Source organism: Corvus hawaiiensis, chromosome 11 (assembly GCF_020740725.1).
Source record: "Corvus hawaiiensis isolate bCorHaw1 chromosome 11, bCorHaw1.pri.cur, whole genome shotgun sequence".
NCBI classification, from domain to species: domain Eukaryota; kingdom Metazoa; phylum Chordata; class Aves; order Passeriformes; family Corvidae; genus Corvus; species Corvus hawaiiensis.
This window is the reverse complement of record NC_063223.1, coordinates 15602646-15618102: the sequence shown is the minus strand read 5'-3', so window position 1 is coordinate 15618102 and position 15457 is coordinate 15602646. Positions and strand designations below refer to the sequence as shown.

General features: G+C 37.3%; 1 protein-coding gene across 1 annotated transcript in view; it reads right to left on the bottom strand.

Annotated features, from left to right (window-relative positions):
• ARHGEF3 (Rho guanine nucleotide exchange factor 3) overlaps positions 1-15457 on the bottom strand; it is a 110960-nt gene that overhangs the window by 43299 nt on the left and 52204 nt on the right. Inside the window, 1 exon segment of the mRNA XM_048315641.1 lies at positions 10223-10285. Coding sequence (XP_048171598.1) covers positions 10223-10285 — 63 coding nt within the window.

Sequence of the window (15457 nt, the reverse complement as noted above, 5' to 3'; positions counted from 1 at the left end):
AAAAACAGACCTTTTAATCCAACTAATGGCTGATTTAGCAGATAACACAGAAGACAGTACAGAGGAAGTAAATGAAAAATCCTCTAATATAGCATCAGATTTACATTTTCTCCTGCAAATGTAGAATTGAGTGAATGAACCTTGCAGATTTACAGTAATTTTTTCAATTTTTTTAATTGGAAAAAAAAAATAATTCAATTTTAAATTTTTGTAGTCATCTAAATGAACAAGTTGAAATAACTGTAACTATCTCAGAAGTTACCACTAGAGATGTTCTGTCCTCATCCAGGTGTGCTGACTTTACAAAATACTCTTGTTCAGCCTTCTGTATGTTAGTGGGTATATCTTTAACCCCGAGAGTATTACTCTGCAAGTTTTAATTCTCTTTTTTCTGCAGCTTTGTTCATCAGCAGTAGAGGTGACACACTAATATTCTATTGACAAACATATTCGTACACTTGTAAAACATAACATATTATGGTTTTTTGTAAAATACCCTTAGAGCATTTAGAAACACTTGTTAAGCTTCTGTTTGCTGGGGGGTTTCCCCTCCTGGCTGCCTTCCACACCATGGAAAGGGAACAGGGTGCAGGTGCATAAAAGAGGCAGCAGCTGTAAGCAGATACCCCCTCAGCTGTCCTGATTACAGATTTACAGTGATAACAGAATGATAGAAATAATAATAAAAATTTTTCCCTAAGAGATAAGAGGACCTAAAGGCTACCAAATGAATTGAGAAATCGCTGCTATGCAGAGATAATTTCCAAGGATTATTGTGGCATTACCACAACATTCTAAGATTACTCCAGAGAAAAGTATGAAACTTATGACAAATCATGTTACTCTTCTCTGTTATAAGACTGACCTGCTTGTGTCTCCCTACACCGATCTGCACTGGAGTGGCCTTGGCTGACAGCCTGCATTGGGATGCACTCCTTCCCATTGCAGTCACAGCACTGGCAGTGCAGAACACTCCTCCAGGAATTTCTGCATTTTGGTCTCAAAGCAGGTTAGGAAAACAAACACATGTAATTACTTGCATTTTTCAGATAAGGATCTGAGCAAGAGAGAAGTCCAATGATCCACTGAAGGGTACACAGAAAACTTAATGCTGATGATGGAATAAAACCAAGCCAAATAGACCATGTAACCACAAGTATCTGAGTGAAACTTCTTATCTCTTTTTTTTAAAAAAACTACTTTCACCAGCTAAAATTAGAAATACCTACCAGAAAATTTTTAACAGTAAGCTTGTCTTTGTTTTTCTTGTTGCTAAGCTCTTGCTGAAGAAGTTATTTGATAATGATTTTCCTGCTAAGATGCAGCCTGTTTTAAAAAAATACAAAGCCTAGTATAAGAGGTTTCTTCAAAAGATAGAGGCAGACATTATCTATTATTTAATGAAAATCAGCTCAATATATAGATAAAATTACTTTAACTTCCCATTAGGTGAAACAAAAATACCTCCTCTGACCTGCTTACAGAACAGGCATCATCTGAAAGAACTGGTTGTCTGTAGGTCCTGGCTTCAGTAAAAATACAGTATAGGATCCCCTGCCCATACCTGTTCAGGGGATTTTAGAGTCTTACACTGATCTGAACGCTCACATGTGGTATAAGACAGTGCCTTAAACTGGTTTGTGACTAGGAAACCTTGTTAACAGCAGACAGAGAAAGTCTAGGCTGGATTGCCTGCATAAGTAGTAGAGGCTTCTTAAAAAGATCGTGCAAAACTATCTGTAGTGAGTAATTTCATTATCATTTAATTCAGCCACTGAGAGATGGATGGGACAATGCCCTCATAAGGCCTGTCCTAATGCTATGATGTACAGAGGCATCCTGGTGTATTTATGTCCAAACTTCATTTCCTGTGAGGGTTGGTCACTTCTAGAAGCACAGCCAAAATGTACCTGGTATTGCAGAAATTTATGGACTTTAACTATACAGCCGTGCTAATTCAATGAAACCCTGACTTGGCTTCCACTCAAGACTGCAGTAAGCACTGGACTATGTCAAACACTCCCAGTGGATATTATTTGAGGATGAATGGGCCATCCTTTCCCTCCTCAGTAGAATAAATATAGGTAGACTGCTTCAGTCAAAAGTTTAACATAACTTGAAAAACCGTTCAACTCTTTGGCTCCAGGCCACACACAGCACATTGTTTACATGGTGCCTTCATTTTTCTTATAAATTATGTCTGCACAGTCCATATTATAAATTCAATATAAAACACAGTTACCAATAATGATGTATAAAACTTAATTTTAGAAAATGTATGGCATTATACAATATTTATCACTATAGAACTAATATCGGTTCTTATTTTGACCACTAAATAAACCAAATTACAGTAACTCATTACTTGATTCAATTTCATTATGAAAACCTCCCCTACAAATCTTCATCAAACCAACCACTACATGCACTGCTTAATGGATATCCAACTTCATAGCTGCCAATAACATCTGGCTAATTTCAGTTCACAAATGCTCCCGTTTTGCCATGTGGAAAAAAAAGCAAATGTCAAGCCTGTTTCTGTAACTCAAAAGTAATTTAAACTGAATTCAAACTTCAAATGCCATTTTCTGTTATGGCAGAATATCATAAATTACACTGCTATTACTATCCAAAACAATTCTTTGAAATAGAACACAGACTTACGTACACTACTTTTGACTGAATCAGAAAGACAAAGAGTGCTAAATGCAAATACCATAAGAATAACAAAATCTTCATATTTCTGAAGATAAAGTCCTCTTTTTTCTCATCTATTTCTCACTGAGGTAATTTGCTGCTGTTGGGAGCAAAGTCCACAGACTGAGTGGATGTTTTTGAAACATTTTTGATTTGGAGGCAAAAACTTAGCTCATTTTCTTCTCTTTTGTCAGTACAGCCAAGGGAAAAAAAAATTGGCATTTCACCAAAACACACCTAGTCTAAGAATTGGTATAACCTGTTTCCAGATCTGCATCAGAAGTCTTTCACAGTTCCCAAGACTTCATTACAATCTAAGATTTGATCAACAACTAAACCCCATGGCAAAAGTATAAGGGATAGCTTTGCAGTGTCTGAAAATCATCAGATTTGGGGTTTTATCACATCTTTCTTGCTCCACAGTTATACAGATTTCAGTTTCAGAATAGTAACACTGAGCATGCCTCATCAGGAAAAAAAAATTTGAAGAAATGTCATTTTCTAGGAACCAACAAATTCCCCAGCAAAAGTTCCCCAACAGAACCATTTTGTGGCTTTACTTCCCCCTCAGAGACTGCAGAATGTCAAGAATTGCATAAAGAAAGAATCTCAAAGCAAAGGAAAAGGCATATACAACAAATGTATGATGTTGTATCAAATTGTGCCTTGCACATGGATTTAAATAGGGGCAGACAAATAGATGGGAGCAAGTCACAGTAGGATACTGTTCTAGTTTGAGCTAAACCATAGAAACAAGTTAGTTTCAACGATCATACTTCATTTAAGGTATCTATGGACCATCTTTAATTTCTGGGTGAATACATACAAGAGAACACTTTCTTACTCAGTTCCCAGCTGCACAATTACATTTCAAGACAGCTTGGTCTGTGTTTCCAAAGGTTTGGCATATTTGTACAGGCAGCTTCGCACTGAAGATGTCAAAGTTCATCACACATTTGTTGTCTTCACCAAAATAATCCATGAGATTTACTGGAACAATTAGCCAAATTCTAAGAAGTTGTTCACATAAATAAAGAGTAATTGTATAACTACACAGGAACTCTGAGATCATACTAGAAGTGTGGGGGGGGGAAATGCAGCCCAACCAGCAGTTTACACATTTTCCAATAGAGCACTTGTAGGCCTTATCTAATGAAAAATAGCAAGAGAGTAACAAAACAGAGCCTTAAGATACAGAACATTACTCCAAGTAATGCCAACAGCAGACAGGGTCTAGTCTATGACAATCACATGAGGGATTAATAATGGATTAAGAACAGTCTCTGTATAATGAAGTCTGAATCCAGATGAGCACTGACCACCCTGCTACACAGCAATATTCAAAGGTCATGAATAATTCAGACATACTGTATACATCTTACTGGGCAAGCTGAAGACCTTTTATACTATGAACATGCAACAGACCACAGTTTATAGAAATAAAGGACCCAAATACAATATATATTTTAATTATCTTGACTCTGATAAGCTGATGTAGAAGTAATCCTCTCTAAGCTTATAAAGCTAGCTCGCCATACCTTAGCAATGAAATATAATTGAGTTTATAATTAAGTTTAATTATGTCAAATAATGTTTCAGCTATATTGACTATTAAATACATAATAAATGATCACTTTGCACTAAAAGCAATCAAAATTAATGAACTCTCATCCAGTGTATGCAAATGTAGCTTAAGTCTGGGTACCTTTTTGTTTGTATTTTATACAGGGACATATTTTATTAACTTGCAAGTAGACAGATGAGCAGTAAGACATCTCAAGTTCACTCAATAGTAAGTGACTATTTGGTAGAACTTAACTTTCAGTAATGATAACTGTTCTATGAAAGAAAATTAAACAGCTCTTCTGAAATTTCACCTTCTTTATGAAACTGTTTGACATATCTATGTATGTTCCTTCTTCTCAACATAAGAACAGCAGCAACTTCCATTAGCTTACAACAAATTTGCATACAACCAATTGCAGAGGAGAACTGCACACCATTGCCCTGATTCTTCTTCTGGATGGGATTTTGCTTAAGTATAATTTTATTCTGAAAAGTCCAAGTTTTGTATTAGGTTTTACCAGGTTTTTGTTCTGGATACTTCCTGCGTTACTAATGATTTTACACAGTTCAGACATATGAGGCACATGGTATCATCACCATTACAAAATTTGCAGTTACCCCTTTTACAGCAGCCATTAACAATGCATTGCCGTTAAGTGCCTTGCTGAGTGCTCTGTGCAATAATCTCCAGATAACAGCATTCCCCACCACTTTGCCCAGTGTGATGTATTAACTATATTTAATAGCTCTGGAATACAGCTAAAGAGCCGGCTGCCTGCGCCTGAGTAAGGAGCACAACCCTCCAGTGCTGCACCAGGCTCATGAGAAGGTTGCACTGAATGAAGAACCACGTTTCAAAGCTGGGTTATGAGGAAAGAACAAAAGTCACAGCAGCAACAAAGAGCAAAAGCACAGACAGAAATAATCCAGAAGCTGCTCAGAATTTAACTAAGGAGAGACTGTCTGCAACAGGAGGAACACAGAGCAGAGCTCATGGAGGTGTTTTAAATACAAAAAAGTACTTTGCCCTCTGTGATCTTTCAAGCTCAGTTTCTCTCTCCCAATTCCCCAGCCTTTAAAGGGATACCAATAAAATCTGAAGTTTATGTAAGTCATGTTAATTACAAAATGTCTGTAAATCAATATGCATATGCAGATCGAGAAGCTGTCACCATTTTAAGAGCACAAGCATGAAACACCAGTGGCTGAGTTAACCAGATAGACTGAAGTCCCCTGACTGAGTTAAGCCTCCCAGTGGAGGCCAACATGAACAAAGCCATGTCAGATAATACGCACATTTCCCTTTAAATACCAACTTCCGACCACAGTGGCCTTGTATGTTCATGCACTCAGTCCTCACAGTCTGCTGGCCACATCTGTCACAAGTTATCACAAACTATTTGACATTGAGGGGATTTGCAAATCCACTTCTTTAAGCTGGCAATAAAATGAGCCAAGTCCAACCAGTCAGTTTAATAAGCCAGTTTATCAACTCCTGAAGCATCAACACCAGTCCAGGTCACTAAACAAATACAAAGATCATTCAACGTGCTTAGCCCCTGTCCTGAGTCAGCAAAGCTTCAAGCAGTGTTTCCTGTGAAAGGAAATTCTGTCAGTATGATTGATTCCCTTGGAAAAGACAGGTATGTCTGGCAATGGTCAGTCATAGAAAAAACTTTTAAATCTATTTCTGTAAAAGTATTGTAGACACATGATGACGTAATTGGCAGGAGACCCACATGGATGTTGCTTTCCCAGGTATGAAGCAATCCAGTCATTAAATAGTTAACATCCTCTTTCTTTGCCATCCCCCACCCTCTCCTGGACAAAGGTGGCCAACAGATACATTTACACAAACTGGAAAAGTTAGACAGTAAAGATCTTTCCACTGCCAAGCACAAAAAGGAGGTACATCCTTGAGGTGATGCTTGTGAAGCCAGCGCCGAGTGAGTGCACCACGAGCTTTTTACATCAGCAGCTCAGGGAGCTGGAGAACTGACCAGAGCAGGAGTCTTTCACCTGGTCATGCAAACCAGACAGTGTGCTGCAGAGGAGAGCCTAACATACTTATTTATTAAATATTTACAATATTTAATAAAAAATAACCAATTTTATTACACAGCCTGAGAGATTTATTATCTGTAAAAGTGTAATGATCTACCATTATCTCAGTTAAAATCTAAATTCATAATAGGGAACACACGCATTCAAATTTTCATATTCTTAGCCCTGGAAAAAAAATGCATTCATTGAAGATATACATGCAAACAATTTGGCACATCTTTTCAAGAGCATAAGAGAATTGCTAGACAAAGGAACCTGAACATTTAATTGTTTAATCATGATATAATCCAAAGACTCCAATTAAGTGTACAGCCCTCATTAAATAATTTCAAAACTGTCATTGCTCGGAAGAAAAGAAGGTATTGTGTTGGGCTAACTAAAGTCTTCTCAGAATGGCCATGACAGGCTAAGGACGGATCTCAGGCCAGCACCATTTCTCTAGCAATAGTTAAAAAAAAGCTGCCCAGGCAAGTGTGTGAAAGCAGAGTAAACACCTAGTGACAGACATGTAGCTTGCTCTCCCAGACTCAGAAATATGCAACTTCAAGGGCTTCCTCAGATGGATGGCTTCACTCAGTCTAATAGCTCTTGACGGATTTTTCTTCCATTAATTTACCCTGTTTTTTGAACTCCTGCAAAACCTCTGGTATCCACAATACCCTGTGCCAGAATTGTGCCACTGGGTGGTAGGTGAAATGGCATCCCTTTTGCTTTGGTAGGAACCTGCAAACAGCTTTATTTTGTGCCCTTAATCCAAGAAAAAGAATGACCTTACACGGACCACTTCTCATGAACTAATCACGCGCCATTTTGTTCCCAGGATATTTGATTCCAGTTTATGTAAGTTTCAGTATATTTGACTGTTTTTTAAACAGAAACTGTTGCAAACTTTTGATTATTCTAGATACTTCTCCTCACTCCTCTCTTCAGCCCCCTCTCCATTTTTGGGAATAAGTTACTTTGTATGTGAGGAGTGGAGAACAACACAGAAAGGAAAAATGACCTTGCATAACATCACCACAGCTGGTTTCTGTGAGGTATGAACTGATTATTTTTGACACTTTCCTTCTTTTTGAAATTTGCCATCACAAACATGAGAACAAAAGACAGCCAACTCTGCCTTGTAACAAAAATCTTGAATTACCTATAATGTCAGCTATGGCTCTCTAAAATCAAAACCAAGACACAAAAAGAAACATTTCTCCTCAATGTAAACAGCATTTAAACACATGCAGAGAACAAAATGCCTCTACAGGTAAGTATTCAGCCACGGACTGCTGGGTTCCAACCGCCCCTTTTGTGCTACAGCATTCCACAGTGCAACTAGAAGACCCTCCAATATTTTCTAATCACATGAGACACTTGGTATTCAGTCTAGATACATCCTCAGCACTGTCTTTACTATTAATCATAAGCAAAATACGATGTGAAAGGAAAAACAAAGGTTTATTTGCCATGTCCAGGAGGCTTACAAAGGTGATAGTCCTCCTTTACTGGGGGGATGATAATCTAATGGGCAGGAACACAAGTTGTGAGAAAATGTGAACTCTTCCTGCCCAACTTATTTTAATGTCAACAGCACCGAGATTTGATGAGCACACTTGAACCATCACCTGAAGCTAAAAAACCTGAGGGTGTTGTTCTGAAGTCACATGCCAGGCTCATTTTCTTTACCAAAGGCACCTTCCCTCTCCAAGTCAGTCACTATGACACTTTAAGTCTTCTGTCACAGCCAGAGGCAAACTGGCCTTAATAGCAACTCCTGCCAGTGGTGAGGGCACAGTATGTATCACGTGCTGAACAGAAAACTGTAGTATTGCAATGTAGAAGAGTTCAGGGCAAAGTAAGTTTCAGAGACACAAGAGACAATATAGTCTGTACAGCATAAGCTAATCAGCACTTTCTGGTAACAGAAAAAAGGGCTTGAAGTTACCTCAAGAAAAAAAAAAAATCAACTAGTGTTGATTTTTAAATTGTACATTTAAATAATCTGATCCTTCTTCAAGATACAATGCATACCCTTTATATCCTCATGGGATATTCCCCACCCTGTTGACCTGAGTGATTCTGAAGCACTGTAAGGAAAGATTCAAACTTCTTCACCCATTCACTTCTTACCCCTATTTTGTAATACAGACTCCAGCATGCATTTAAATTGAAACTGTGGAGTTCTGCATTGATGACAGTGGGAATAGTTTTCTTAACAGCTCTTCACACATTTTATTGACAAGATCCCTCTAAAGTAGGAATTTACAAATCTTTTAATGAAAATCCAAACTCAGTAGTTTTATTAGTCATGGTCTTATAGATCAGCAACAACATCTAGCAAATTACTTTATCTCTTCTCCGACTCATGTTTGTCTTGCCAATAATAATGGTTACACAGAAAAGCAGTACCAAGGAAATAATATTTTATAAATTTTAAGTGGTATTGAATAACTGCAAATGAAGGACATTGTTATTATTACTGCCGTATCTATTGCTCATCAGTAAACCACAAACCTCATTTTGCTCAGTGCTTTCTGTCTGTATTTCCGTGGGGCAAACTCAGAGCTAAGATCACATTAGATCACCCTCCTCCAGGAGTTCTTCTATTTGCAGAAACTGTTCCCTTCAAGAAGTATTTAAATCTTTAGCTATTAGCCAAAAGAGAAGCTATATTCATCCAAGTATTTCTACAGCACTATAACAGATTCTACACAAGAGAATTTTACCTAATTGTCTTAATCATAGAAAAATAAAATACACACTCTTTGCAGCAACATAAAATAGTTAAACCCAGCATTTTCCATCCCGGATCAGAGTTAAGCATCTAAAAAACTATCAGTTTGTCCAAAAATAATAATAAATAGTCAACAATTTCCAATTTTCCCTGAAAAACAACAATTCCTTTAAAGGAATAACAATTCCTTTGAAGTTGGGCCCAATGGAAGGTCTGATGGGATTAACTAACATTAAAGTATTAGCTCACAGACAAGGTCAGGCTACTGTGGGTTTATGATTTCCCAAATAGTGCTGGATTCTACCCAGCTCACTTGAAGTGCCTGCAAGAGCTTGCATTTGTCTGCAGCCATCCAGGCAGGTGAGCCCTTAAATGTAATTAATTCCTCAAAGAACAGGTATACTTCAAACCAAAATTAACATCTGATCATTAAAGAAACCACAGCACTAGGTTTGACACCTGCTAAAAAATAAAACTGTTAAGTAGTGTTTATTCTCTATTTTTTCCATTACTTTGTCTGTCTACACTATGTGAGAGGTCTACAGAAAAGAAAAGCTGGTTCAGCAGTTGACTGTAAATAGAACACTGCAAATATTGATGAAAACACTGAACAGAAGGAATGGCAAATTTTCCCACCTCTATTTTAGTTCCATGGATTTGAAATGATAACATCAAGTGCACCTTTAAGTCACAAGTTTACAGGAAAAACAACACACATTGCAGTTTGCTGCGTAATTACCCTCATTAATAGTTTGGTTCAACATCCACCCTAATCAACAGAAGGAGTTTGGTTCTTATTGCCTGCATTAACCACCACTGACAACTGAAATGCAATTTCTCATACACCCATGCAATGGTATGAAAGGTCTGCATTTAAATCCTGCATTCACAAAGCCTGTTTATCATGATAATTATTTACTAATAAGAGATTCAATGCTTTACAATAAACTGTCATTATGATATCTTTTTTCTTTTAAAGGTTTTAATATAGAAAATGAGAGCAGTAATATAACAAACTTTTTTTTTTTCATAACAAGCAGAACAAGTTTTTCATGCTATGAAAACAATACATCTGAGAAGATGGAACAGGCTTATTTCAGAATATTCCTAACAGCCATATTTTAGTTTTAGGGGATAGAGAGGCAGGGCAAAAAAGAAAATTAAATTACTCACACTTGTATCCAGGCTGCAGATACTGATTGTATCTTCATCTTGAGTACTCTGTTTCCGTTTTTTCTATAAAGCAAAATGAAAAGAGAGCTCAGTTTTGACGAACAGTACCAACTACCATTAGCTTGATCCTGAAAGAAGTACACATAATGATGTCATACACATAAATATATGCGTATATATGGTTAATTATCTCTCATCATCATTATAATCACCATGTATGTGAATATAAACTCTCTTTTCACAAGTTGAAAAGCTACTTATTAGCACATAGTGAATTAAATGCTGTTCCTTTTTCTGCTTCAATTAAGAAACTTAGTTCTAACTAAAAGCATAAGTAATTATTGCATGTTGGAAATTTTATTTTGGCACTTGATACGAACTTTTGTAACGAATGAGACTGTCAGGAAAAGAAATTCATGTTTTTTGTTGAAAGCCTATACTTCAGATTTTTCAAGGCCTACCTTCAGCAATCAAGTCCTATCACTAGACAGTCAATATAGTGAGGATAAAAGGTGACATGTACTGCAGGAGTTACATTAACTTATGTTAGGGTTTCACTTTCCATGTCAGTGATTGCATTCTGCTCTATATTCAGGTTTTGGGTTTGCAAATGGCAAAAAGCCCTCCCTCATGTAATTTCACAGGTTCACCACAAGATTAAATCTTCATGCACTTCAAATAAGTATGAAATGTCATTTAACAGAGCTTTGCATTTTCTACCAGGCCAGAAAGATTCAGGAAATAAGAGAAGTCACAGAAGATATGATTCTTATTTACCCAGCTGTGTTGTCTTCCACTGTCAACCAGAGAAGCAGTCACACATTATTATAGCTGGGATTCATTTTCCAGTCTAGAGAAGTCAAAGATGAGCAATTAAGAATGCAAAAAACCCCAGACAGATGACATGCAGAGTTCATAGCTGATGGGATTCCCAAAGCTCAGCTAAAAGGCAGAGACTGTGCACAACGCAGGTATTTTTCATTTAAAAAAAATCTAAAAACAGTATCCCTTCCCCCCCCCCCCCATGTCCATTCTCCCAGCTCTTGCGAAGCCTGGAGGTTTTATTTCATCAAGCCAGTGAAACAACTTTGAATCCGCTAGGTCAAGCATATGGTTTCTGAGAACTGTTTCTTTGATGAAAAAAGATAAGGAATATTTATCATAAAATCCAGATGTTTTGATTTCATACTGTTTTAAAACTAAACTCTAGGTGTTGAAATCTTTTATATTTACTCATTTGTTTTCAGCAGATCTTTGACTCATTCAAATAAAATTTTTCTTATTTTCAGAAAATAACTTCTGATACTTTTTTAACAATAATTTCAAAGTCAGCAACAGCTGTGTTTTAACATCTTTATTATCCAGAAACTGGACCATGAGTTCTGTCACCACATTACACAGTGAGAAGTGTTTTATGAAAAGCAATTCTTCACCCTTAGGCTAAGCACAATCAAATCCCCTTTACTGTTACAGTATGGATTTTTAGCAACAAGTTTAAGGACTGACTAGAACACAGAAATTTCTGAACCAGACCACACTGAGCTATGAACAGAAATATCTGAAATAATACTGACTATGTTTGCTTATCCTGTATCAGTCTTTTGTAAGGTTCGTTTTTTCCCCACAGGATAAACTAATCTGAATTACTATTCTAGGGTTAGCAAATGTGAAGTCATTGTGAAAAACACAAAACAGGGATGAAATCTGTCAGGTCAGTACTTTGGCCAGAGGGTAACATCTCCAAAGATTCTAGTGAACATGTTGCAGACTGTTCTTCAAATCTAATTAGAATTCTGGGGACCCAAATGCATGCATCCTTTAGCTGTACTCAAAAAATCATATATTGATTCCACTTAAGTCTAGGCCAAGTCTTTACTTCACAAAAAGAAATTATAAAACTGAAAAGTACCAGCCCTCCTACACAGTGGACACAGGTTAACTAAAAATGAAGGGTGTTTGCATTTGGAATACAGCTTTCTACAAGAGAAGGATAAATTAAAATGGTGCATGGATCTGGTGTACCTGAGTCTATACTAACTGATGCTTCTGGTGCATGGATGGACAGGATGCAACTACATCCAGAGCTTGGGATGGTGTTGCTTTAAGTCTGACATCTTAGACTCGATTTCACTGGTAATGGAGTGTGACAAATGACCACACACACAACAAATAAGCAGCTCCTTTGTTAAACAACCAATTACAAGATTCTTACTGCAGTCACACGGCTACAGATCAACACAGAAGGTGGCACTTCCAACACAGCCCAACTCTAATGAAAGTGGATTGAGACTATAAATGACATAACACGAAGTACAAGTGTACTAGGCAAGGCTACAGGATGAAAGTGAATTGAATGAGGCAGGACATCGTTTTCTGCAGGGGGAAAGTTACACAACAACTACTTGTGGGCTTCTGACTGCTACATTCAAAGTCGGGAACTGGGTCCAAAACACAGAGGTGTTGTGGCCAAAGCAGTGGCCATGAGGACAAGCATTCACAGCAAGGCTATTCAGGTAAAGCACAGCACAAAATTGAGTTAGCAGGAATTAAAATGCTCACATCTTATTTAGAGGCAACCTCTTTGGTTATGTAACTAAACATCGATACACTCCCAAGGAACAAATCAACTGTTCCATCAGAACATCAACTGTGATGTACCAACCAAGAGCAATGAAAAGACAGCTAAAGTGTAGGAAAAGCAATTACATAGTGAGTAAATCTGGGACAGCCTCCACAAAACAGATCTCTTGCTCTACCTCATACTTCATTGTGCTAATCAAAGGATCATTCCTCACTTTAGTTTTGATCTTCTACTTACTTAAAAGTAATACACACTCACAAAAAAATCTACATGTTATCAGGAAGCTTGCAATTATTATACTCCTTATATATCTTTATATATATCCTTATATATAATCCACTCTGTTAGTGGTTATGCAACACCAGTCATTTCATATAGAAATTGTTAAATATTAACCACTGCAGGCAAGAATCATGTTTTAATATTTCTGAGAGTTTCAAGGGCTATTACCATTGTATAAGGGGGAGGCAGAACTCCATGAAAAAAAAAAAAAAATCCAATAATTTTGCTACCAGACCACAGATAAATTTCTTTGCCCATAAGAAGTGGATTAGAATCTAAGACTGCAGTGGATATTGTGCAGGAAGCATAAGGTGCTCATTAAATTAATCCCTGCTCATTGTGAAGATCTTTTTCCCAAAGGAGTTCCAAGTCCTGTCTCAGCTGCCACAGCACAATGCAGCTGACCCCTGAATCTGCCACGTCCCACAAAATCACCCCTTAATTGTTGCTCTCCATTTTATGTTTTAACTCACGCGGCACATGAAGCAATACAAACCTCTCAACAAAGGAGCCCAGAAGCTCTGTCGGGTGTAGCAGCCTCCAGCCAAGCCCAGGGCACGGCTGGGTGAGGAAGCACTGCAGTGTCCCACAGCAAGGCAGGCTCTGCCTCACTCCAGCCCCGCTCCCTCACCGTCCCCAGCACACTTTGACATGAGGATGTCCCACTGCAGCACTGAGTGAACACAGACACAGTGGTAACTCCACACTGGGCTATGAGCAATGGACAAATGCCATCTCACCACAGAGCATCTCTTTATTAAAATTTGTACGTACATGAACCAAACTAAATTGGAAAATGTTATGATGCTGTTTGCCTTGCTGGGAAAACAGCAAAGCTTGGAACACGTCAGTAACTCTTTTTTTTTTGCACAGTATTTGGAGACCTTAAAAAATGGGGACACATCTGCATGAAAATAGTAGCAAGTACACCTTCTGATAAGGAAAGTGCCTGTGTTTTCTGACTGACCACACAGGTTCATTACCTGCATCTGAACATGTACCTCTAGGCTGAAAAAGCTTTTTGTATCACAATTTTGAATCCTAATGTTTGTGATCCTTTTGTTGCCCAAAAGGCTGTGGCTACATCCACAGTTACAGAGACAGGACACTTCCTGGCCTTAACATACCAGGAAAGAGTTGCTTTCCATAATTATCTCACAGGAGATGAGGAGATAAGATATCCAATTATATATTAAAGTAATGATTTAATTAAAGGAATTAGAGTAATAAGACATTGTTACAGGAAGGCTGGATTAACATAGTCTCCATCACAGTGTTTTAATTATCAATACCACAGATTTATACTTTACCACCTGGGAGATGAAATGCAAAGATGCACAAAAATAGCTTGACAAAACCCATCCTGTGATGGCGAAGGAAATGCTTTTCAGAAGAATTGCTGACTTTTGTTAAATCATCTGTCCATTCTAAATGCTTAGAAATGTGTCTGCACACAGATTGGTATCAAAATAAAAAACATTTCAAGATAATGTATTTGCATAGGCACACCATACCCTTCAGACCTTCTTAGTCACAGACTCATTTCAAAACCAAACACTAAACAATTTAAGGCCTTTTTTTCATACAAAAATCCCTTCATTGTAATGAAATACTTTTCCCATGCCCCCAAAAGAAGAAGTCCAAAACAAAGAAGAATTAGAAACCATTTAATTAGTCTGTATTTAGTGTTTTCATATGAAAATAATATTTTTTAAAACAGTCTTTCCAGAATATACATCTGAAGACACTTCTATTTAACTTTGTAAATAATGGAGACATAATATATGATTTAAATAAATGTAATTAGGTAGAAGTGCATATATATACACATACACACCACACATATAAAAATATATACAAACACATATAACAAGCGGATATATACACACATTTGTAATTTGAAATAATTCAGAAAAGGGAAAACCATTTAGCTAACAAAGTTTTGTATCGTTTTTAGTGTTGAGAAAAAGGCAGGAAGGGATTCACTGTTCTGGGCTTTATGCTCCTCTCCAGTTTATGGTACACTTCTATCAGGGACAATATCTGTATCAGACTGAGTTAAAAAACAAAACTAACAAAAGAAAATCAATTTGAAGAGATCAAATAGAGCAAAAATAAAATCAAAAGGGATTAATGTGGAAGGAGGGGAGAAAACTGATCAAGTACTCAATAAAAAGTCAAACATTACAGGCCAGGTTTAAGCCACACTCCAAAGGGTGGATTATGTCTGCATGAAAAGCAGCATTATTACATGATTTTTTTTTTCTTTTAATTTGAAAAAGCAATCAGTATCTCCTGAGCCAGCTGAGAACACCTCTACAAGGAATCTTCCCACCCAAAGCATTATGCCTTAGGAATCACAGCCGGTGTTG